Source organism: Erpetoichthys calabaricus, chromosome 1 (assembly GCF_900747795.2).
Source record: "Erpetoichthys calabaricus chromosome 1, fErpCal1.3, whole genome shotgun sequence".
NCBI lineage: Eukaryota > Metazoa > Chordata > Cladistia > Polypteriformes > Polypteridae > Erpetoichthys > Erpetoichthys calabaricus.
Genome location: NC_041394.2, coordinates 67,816,393 through 67,826,216, shown reverse-complemented (window position 1 = coordinate 67,826,216; position 9,824 = coordinate 67,816,393). Strand labels below are relative to the sequence as shown.

Sequence of the window (9,824 nt, the reverse complement as noted above, 5' to 3'; positions counted from 1 at the left end):
TTCTCTTACGCTGATAGGGCACAGAATACATTACATTCATTATATTACAGCTCTCTGAACAATTTAAATACTAAGATGTATGCTTGATATCATTTTCATGATGAAATGAATTAAAGCATGTATTAAACATAAGGCCACAGTGGCACAGGGGTAGTGATGAGCTAGCGCCCCATCCAGAGATTGTTCCTGCCTCCCGCAAGATGCTTGCTACACCGTACAAGACCTTCGATGAAATAATTTACTGCAGCAGCACTGTCTCTCTCAAACATACTAACCTCCAATTCCTGTCCTTCCTTTTCTTTCTCCAAGTAACCAATCGCCAGACAATCAGCTCTTTAATAAAAGTCAGAACGCCAATTCTTCACAAGTTTTAAGTAACATTAACCCCTTAACCGTCCTCTGCCGGATATATCCGGCATCGTAGCTTTATTGCTGATGTCTTACTGCCGGAATTATCCGGCACATTTGCCTGTGGTTATGTGAATGCCTGGCGCGTAGTATAACTGACAGTTTGGCGTGGGTATTATTACTACGTTGTAGTTTGACAACTCTGCGCTTGTATTGGCCGATCACGTGATGTGATTCGAAAGTGAAAGCTGTGAATATGGCGAAACGTAAACTGACTTCAAGTGAGGTTTTGCAGGCGATTTTGGACAATAATTCTGATCATGATTGTAGCAGTTCTGAAGAAGATTTTAGCGACAATGATGATCAGCAACGTGCGCTGCATGATACTGTGAATGATGACGCATCGGATGATGGTGATGAGTGGGTGTATCCCCAGCATCTCAACTGGACTGCTGCCCGTTATCTGAGCCAGATATGAAAGATCCAAACCGTGACCGCTTGTTCAAGCTACGTCCTTTGATTGACCATTTATTTGAAACATTTCAGCAGGTATTTCAGCAGGTATTTCAGCAGGTAAATACTGCTTGAATAAATGTAAAGTAAAAAACGAAAATTGTTCAGATTTCTCCTGGCATGGGGAATATTTAGGGAGTTGGCGGTTTTAAAGGTTAATAACTTCGCAGTTCATGTTTATAAATTTCATCCATCTCTCCATCCAAGGTCGCACCAGTCCCAGCAAGCATACATTGCAAACGTGCGATGATATATACATAAACTATTTCTAATTGTGGTTCCCCTTTGGAGTTCCAAGTGTACCATTTTGAGAGTGGTGGGGTCTCCCTTGGAATTGCGAAAGCTCATCAAAAGTAAAACATCCCTCATGACAAGTGCAGGTGAGCACACATACATTGCCATTACTCCTAAGCACAAAAAGGGAAATGCTTATTTATAAGACTGTGAAAAATGATATGAACATATTGTCAGCAGTGCCTTTTCTCACGTTGCTTGTGAAGAGCTCAAGAGACTTAACAGTCATGTTGTTTCCCTGGCAATCAAGTACAATACAATTCAATTTAATTTGTATAGCCCAAAATCACACAAGTGTGAACTTAATATGTGAACTTTCTTCAAATTGAAAATAGCATGTAGTACTAGTATTTATTAAAACAGGCTTAATAGTATAATTGTAAATTTGGTGTCTGTTTCGATCAATTGCATTGCGCATTTACGAACCTCTGTTCAATGTATATGTCTTTACCCATTTTTCTTCTTGTTGCCTTTCTTTGTTGGCCATTGAATAATCCAACTCTGTTGTGGACATCAGATGACATGACACACAGACACACGAACGTGCGATGCACAGTTTACGATCTTACACCGGCCACTTGCCTTTGTTGGCACCAGCTGACATTACACCATGGTAGAGACGCCGGATGGACGTGCATCTTATCACTTTACATATATATAAATATATATTTGTTATTTACATCAGTGGCAAGAATTTAATTTCAAACTTGTCAGGTATTTTTCACTTTCACTGTGTGAAAAGTCATCAACATTTCAACAACTGCTCATCAACAAGTCTGCCCTTGCTTATAATGCATGATCTAGTTCTGCACAAAATGTGCCAAGAGTCGGATATGCCAACAAAGCTGTCAGTGTACAAAGTGCACAGCCTGCATCAGCTTCATGCGAGTAAAGTAGAACATGCAAGATAGCACATTGTGGACGGAGCTAGGTTAGGATTAATTCCTCACCATTTTTATGCAAGGCAAACACATTATGTAGATGTTTCAGTCATAGAAAGTCATTTCCAGCTTGATGAAATAGGAGAATTTAGACTGTTTTTTAATCTTAAACTTGTTGCATTCAAATATGATAGCACATTAGTTAATAGCACTGGTTTACACCGTCTTTGGCAAAAATGAAAATGCACAAAGTGCCACTTCTACATGCACTTATCACCAACAATAACAAAGATAAAGTCTGTTCCTTAATCAACAATGTTTTTTATTTCAGTGAACCTTACAAGAATAAGGTGTATCATATTATCAGCAAATGCTATATTTTGCATTGTCTGCAATGTGGCTTTTCAAAAACACAAAAGCCACAGTCATATGAAATTTGCATTTATTGCATAAAGCTAAAAGAAGGCATAGAATTATTACTACAGTAGAAAATAATATATTTTAGACATTGAACTTCATGACAGGTCCACATTTGCAAAACAAAGGCCACATTCATTATTTCCGTATTTGTAGACTAAGTTGAATTATAACATCTCTGTGACCATTAACATATATTTGTTTATTCTTATGATGAATGCAGTGATATATTTTGCATGCCATTTGGGCTTAATTATAACCCTCTCACCTGTGAGCAGAAAAATAATAATATTTTTTCTCCATTTCAGAAAGCTAAACAAAGCCGCTCTACCATTAACAACCCATAATATTCATGACCCATTCGTGAAGTGTCACTCTGCACTGTTCATCATTTGTTTCCCTGCTGCCTAGTTCTAAGTTACTCTCTTGAGTTGTAAGCTAAAATCAATGACAAGGACTCTTTCAGTGACTGGTTGTACTGATAGTGCTGATGCATTTATTTATTTTCTTATCTCTCACCATTTCAAACTCATAATTACCTACATAAAAAGCAAGTAAATAGAAATGCAGCTGGGATGACCATTATATATGGTCGTTATATGTATGAAATCCTGAAAAAAGCATAATTTGGAATGCACCTGAATGTTAAGCCATGCATACATTTTCTAACTTCACCTTCTGGTTACCTTTAGTAAAGGTTTTGCTTTCATCTAAAGCCACTTCCAAAGAACAAATGAGTGCTTCTTAATAATGAATTTGTGAATTTCCCCTTGGGATTAATAAAGTATCTATCTATCTATCTATCTATCTATCTATCTATCTATCTATCTATCTATCTATCTATCTATCTATCTATCTATCTATCTATCTATCTATCTATCTATCTATCTATCTATCTATCTATCTATCTATCTATCTATCTATCTATCTATCTATCTATCTATCTAATGACATTGCATTGTTAGGCTTACAAGCAACAATTTCAAGAATGAATAATATTAATAAAACTGCCATGCTATTTTCATATTATTAATAGTGAATAAAGAAAGAGCAACATGGTGGTGCAGCACTGTGAATTTGACACACTTTACCTGATGTCACGCATGTGCAATTGGGGGACAGTCAAAAGACTCGATAGTGCATGAAAGAACAAGAGATGGGGAACTGAAACGAGGCACGAATGCTTTTCTCTCCTTTCATCCTTTCATCTACAGAAAGACACAGGAATAAAACGCTCCTACAGGACGTAACGCTCCAACATCCACCTTCATCCAGACAATACAGCAGACGTCTCTTCCGGCTCTGTGGAATTACCTCACTACTGGTCTCCTCCCAATGACTTCAGTTCCATCCCTCCGCTTCTGACATCATTTCTGGCTACTACTTTCTACGACACCTCCGTTATTGATCTCACTTCCTCCCTGTTAATTCTACTTCTCCTATCAACTCCATAAAAGCTCCAAAAACTCATTTTGTTTCGTCAAATGCTTGATTTATTTTTGACCGTTTTGCTGAACTGGACTCTACAGCCAGTATACGGGGAGGCTCCCCAACATTTAATCTGTGTCTTTATGCTCTTATTTTATGACACTGTGTATGTATGAATTTATTCCACATCTCAACTACATACATGTTAAAATAATTGACAATTCTAAATTGAAACTGTATGAATGTGGATATATATGGCAAGGACTCCAGGTTTACTCAAGGGTTACTGTCCATGAACATCAGACTAACTAATTATGCAATATTTCAGGATTCAGATATCAATGTAATGGATCTGAGCTATTTCTCATCAGTAATCACTTTTAAAAGAAAGAGCCAAAGATCTGTCAAAAATACAATAAAGTGACAATATGCACTTCAAAACAACTGGGCAACTTTGAAAACCTTTTATTTAAATTTATTTTATTTTTACTTTAGCTTGCACTGTTTCTTCAAAAAATCATTTTTTAGGAAGAAACATGATCATTGCACATGTCAGCATGCAGTTTGCAACAATAGGCAGCTAAATAAAGGTAAAAAAATAATAATAAAAAAAGATTTTGGGAGCTATTTTTAAATTTTAGAAAATAACGATTTGTGGGCAGACTTAGGTATAGAGTTTCAGTGAGTAAGAAGCACAAAAGTGATTGAGCTTTACCAAGAGTGATGTGTGGCTTTGGTATTAAACAATAAAGCAGTAAACCTAAAATTTACTAACATTGATAAGTTAATGAAGATTATATTTCCCAAAAAATATAGTCAAGTAATTCATTGATACTTTGTACTTACTGTAAATGCAATTAAAAATGCATTGTAGTCATTGAACTGAGATTGTAATGAGGACTTCACAAAGTATTCCTACCTTATTTGTGGAGGGGTGGTGTTGCACATTGATAGTATTCGTAAATGATAGAATGATATTTTGAAAACATATCAGATATCAAGTTAAATTTTAAATTTACTGTCATGTCAGCACTTCAAAATTCTTACTTGCACATTTCATCGCCTCGGAAAGTTGATTGTGGTACATTACAAACAACAGAAAGTGAATTCAACACAAAATATTAAGTGGTATATACAAGAACACTCATTCACTTGTCAAAAACAGTGGCTACTGAGAAGTCTTCCAATCTGTGGGTCCCTAAATTGGGTGTTGTACTGTATATGTTAATGGCCCGGTGATAACAGATCTGCTGTGCCCACTACTGGTTGCCAGCATCTGTGGCTCCAACAAATGTAAAGCTCATATCTCCAGAATGTACAATTAGTATATTTATCAGATATAACTGTCAGATTATAAATCCAAGTTATACAGTGTATGATCAGAGGTGGAAAAGAGGGGAAAACCTCCTCAAACAGTATTATTATGTAGGCATATCCATCCATTTTCTAACCCGCTGAATCCAAACACAGGGTCACGGGGGTCTGCTGGAGCCAATCCCAGCCAACACAGGGCACAAGGCAGGAACCAATCCCGGGCAGGGTGCCAACCCACCGCAGGACACACACAAACACACCCACACACCAAGCACACACTAGGGCCAATTTAGAATCGCCAATCCACCTAACCTGCATGTCTTTGGACTGTGGGAGGAAACCGGAACACCCAGAGGAAACCCACGCAGACACGGGGAGAACATGCAAACTCCACGCAGGGAGGACCCGGGAAGCAAACCCAGGTCTCCTGTGAGGCAGCAGCGCTACCACTGCGCCACCGTGCCGCCCTATGTAGGCATATATATACTTATATAAAAGCAAATGTTTCTTACATTGTAACTACTTCAGCAAAAGTAAAACAATAGGCTTGAAAAAAAATCCTCAAGTAAAGGTGCAATTTATCGACTTTAGAAAAAAAAAAAAACATTAAATTATTTAATATCCTCAAATGCCCATGCTGTGCCTTAGAAAGTATAAGTAGAATATACAATTCAAAAAAACAGATTTGATATATCAAATACATATAAATTATATATACATACTGTATATGGAGAGAACGAGAATAAATGGTATACTGTTCTTTATGTGGCTATTACATTGCATACAAATGTAACAAATATATGTTTATGAAATACAATAATCATTTGTTAGAAAATCTAAACAAAGCGCATAGCAGCCTTATTGATTTCAAATTGTAATTCATATTGTACACTTTAACAAAAGAGGCCCATCATCAATTGCAAAGCACATTGTACTCCCTTCCACTGGAATGACATTTACTTTTATGGAAAACGATCACAGATTTTATTGCTTGAAGGTACACAATGATAATTAAAACATTGATTTAATAAGGCTGCTTTTTTTTTTAGATTTTGTTTGAAAAAATGCCTTCATGTACATAAACTTACTTACCTTACATGGAAAAACTGATACTGTCAATTTTTCTATTAAATGTCAAAAATTGACTGATTAAATAATAGTAATAATAATAATAATTATTATTCACATTTATATAGCACTGTTCTCACTACTCCAAGCTATGATGACAAAGATCATTCACAAAAATTTCAGTATGTGATTTTCATTGACAAAGAATAAAGGTCCATGAATTGACCCCAAATCCCAACAACAAGCTTATACATTAAAAGCATATAATGTAGCAGTCTGAGATACCACTTTATTGTAAATTTTGCAGTAGCACTCTAGAAATGAGAGAAGCAGAATGTTGTCCAAATAAACCTGGAAGCCGATTTCTATCCAGTGTTAGTTTTCATCAGTATTTAGCACATTGAAAATTTTTCCATTCGTTTCTTTCCACTGAAGATTTCCCGTCAAATTTTGCTTCAGGAGATTCTCTTTGATCTACAAAAGAAAAGCAAACTAACTATAGAAGTCAATCGCTATTTTGCATCCATCCATTAACTTAACCTAACTAATTAAAATAGAGAGCTGTAATCTACTGTATTTAAAAAGCAAGAGGAACCAACCCTTGGTGTGTCGCCAGGTAAACCTTCATTCACTCCGAGATTCATTCATACCAGTCCAATTTACACACCCAATAAACCTACATGTGTTCAGGATGTGGTAAGAAAACAGGCAAAATGACTAGAAAAAAACAATTAGACATGGAAAGACTTTGTAAACTCAGCACACTGACCAGCTATGTTCTAAATGGTTTCCTGTAGCTGTGTGGCAGAAGTACATTAGCATACTCGTTTCATTAAAGTTTTCTTTCAATTATTCAGAGCAGAGAATCTGAGGTAAAGAATTACAGTATAAATAGGTTCTTTTAATTCATACATTACGCATGTTGAATCACAAATACAAAAAGTGAAGGCCAGCCTAGGTATAATTTAAATCTTTTTACACATTGTTAAGTCAAACACAGGGCTCCAAACCTGATTCAGGATGGCATCACTGATTATTGGATCCTCAGGATTTAGACCACTCTGTACATCTATACGGACTCTCATCTTTGTCCTCTTTTCCTCCAAACCTAAAAAAGAATGAAAATTTATTGTGATTGTAACATAAAATATTGTTGTCAAATTGGCAAATTTATTCATGTGTTTGTAAACATGCGTTTCTATAATGAGGATTTTCCAGATTTTTACATCATATTCTCTTTGGAATTTTAGACTTTTGTCTTGACAGAAAAAAAAAAACCAATATGAATAAATCTTGCTTACAGCTATATTTTTGAAAAGGTCATTTTTCAGTATTACACAAGATGTTTAGTACTGAAACAGAAATGTACCTTGAGATTGAACACCTACATTAAAACAGCAGCAGCACATAATGTTTGGCTGTCTTATAAATAATGTTCTTTAATTTTATGTGTATGTGCTTCTAGTTAATTAAGGAGTTGCTTGTTTTATTGTCTCTGTTACGTTATAATTTAGTAGTCGCATAACTCTGATGTTGTGTGAACACAATTGTTTTTCAGAATTCTGATAAAACTGTTAAAAATGCAAGGTAAACCATAATTTACTTCTGGGACATGTTATCATTATGGCAGGTCAACATTTGTGATATACTCTATTTGATTCATACCTGTGGCACCATGTTTAAGTCAGAGTGGTGCAAATAACTTTTTATTCTTGTTTGCCAATCACAGTAGTAGTACAATATCTCAATTTAAGTTCAAAGTGGGCCAGTATTACCCACATAAACAATTTAAATTAATTAGGCTACTTTACCAAATCAGTAGCACACAAAAATGTCTGTGACTGTTATGAATGCCATATTTACAAAAAACAAAATGAATGATATAATCACCTAACTACAATTCTACCACTGAAAAAGCTAATTCATTTGTACACAAACACACCAAGCAATGAGCTGATGGACCACTAAAGCTGAAGGTGTGCTCTATAATAAACCATTATTCCCCTTATCATTCATTCTGAAGTCCAGAACTTTCCAATATTAAGTGCTTTTTCCTTACACCCCTGAATAAAGATATTTTATGAGATTGAACCAAAAAGTGAATCCCTTTGTTCTAGGAACGAAGCAAAATTTCCAGCATTTTTCTTCTTATTTGTTGCTTTCTAGCACTTTCGTTTCTAAATTTTAATTTCTGAATGAAACCTAGTACCTGTTTATTTGGACCCTATACCCAGCAGAACTAGTGAAGAGCTCCATCACTGCTCTGGCGGCACCAATCTGTAACATTTTCCAGCATCCAGTTTCTTAATTATAAGTCAGTCATTGCTGTTAGTTAAAGCTGTTGTTAAATTCTATGGCTTTTGAGTTCAGTTATTCCAAAACTGTTTTCTTTTTTCTTTGAACACTATCCAAATGTTGGATGGACAATTGATGATATATTACTTAGACCAGATTTTTTATTTCTAAATATTTTATTAAACAGAAATTATATGACGGATACATGTGCAAATCAGATCACTTTAGTTTGTCATTTGTTTGCTCACTTATTACATGTTGGCTGCTGGTTAAAAAAAAGAAAAAAAATTAGTGGTTCTGAATCTTAAAATGCAAGTCAATTGAAATGATGGAAAAACATGTTCCAAAAGCCTGCAGCCACTGCATCCATGGACTGCATCAGGAGTGGGCAGGAGGAGGAGTATAGGAACCTCATCAAAGACTTTGTTAAATGGTGCGACTCAAACCACCTACACCTGAACACCAGCAAAACCAAGGAGATGGTGGTGGATTTTAGGAGGCCCAGGCCCCTCATGGACCCCATGATCATCAGAGGTGACTGTGTGCAGAGGGTGCAGACCTATAAATACCTGGGAGTGCAGCTGGATGATAAATTGGACTGGACTGCCAATACTGATTCTCTGTGCAAGAGAGGACAGAGCCAGCTATACTTCCTTAGAAGACTGGCGTCCTTCAACATCTGCAATAAGATGCTGCCGATGTTCTATCAGACGGTTGTGGCGAGTGCCCTCTTCTACACAGTGGTGTGCTGGGGAGGCAGCATTAAGAAGAAGGATGCCTCACGCCTGGACAAACTGGTGAGGAAAGCAGGCTCTATTGTAGGCATGGAGCTGGACTGTTTGACATTTATGGCAAAGCGACGGGCGCTCAGCAAGCTCCTGTCAATTATGGATAATCCACTGCATCCACTAAACAGTGTTATCTCCAGACAGAGGAGCAGCTTCAGCGACAGACTGCTGTCACTGTCCTGCTCCACTGACAGACTGAGGAGATCATTCCTCCCCCAAACTATGCGACTCTTCAATTCCAGAGGGGGTGGTTTAATACGTTAACATTATTCAAAGTTATTGTCTGTTTTTACCTGCATTTTTATTACTCTTTAATTTAATATTGTTTTTTGTATCAGTATGCTGCTGCTGGAGTATGTGAATTTCCCCTTGGGATTAATAAAGTATCTATCTATCTATCTATCTATCTATCTATCTATCTATCTCTCTATCTATCTATCTATCTATCTATCTATCTATCTATCTATCTATCTATCTA

The 9,824-nt window shown here is 36.3% G+C and overlaps 1 protein-coding gene across 2 annotated transcripts in view; it reads right to left on the bottom strand.

The window, feature by feature from the left end:
- Window positions 1–6,427: 6,427 nt before the first annotated feature.
- The window catches only part of LOC114651415 (macrophage mannose receptor 1-like), a 425,221-nt gene continuing 421,824 nt past the window's right edge, over window positions 6,428–9,824 (bottom strand). The window contains exons 8-9 of one of the 2 annotated variants that reach the window (XM_051932993.1): window positions 7,274–7,371; window positions 6,428–6,737 (exon numbers count right to left, since the gene is read on the bottom strand). In XM_051932993.1, coding sequence (XP_051788953.1) covers window positions 6,639–6,737; window positions 7,274–7,371 — 197 coding nt within the window. In that variant the 3' untranslated portion in view covers window positions 6,428–6,638. The remainder of the gene's footprint in view (window positions 6,738–7,273; window positions 7,372–9,824) is intronic. The other variant, XM_051932998.1, reaches the window with a different exon arrangement.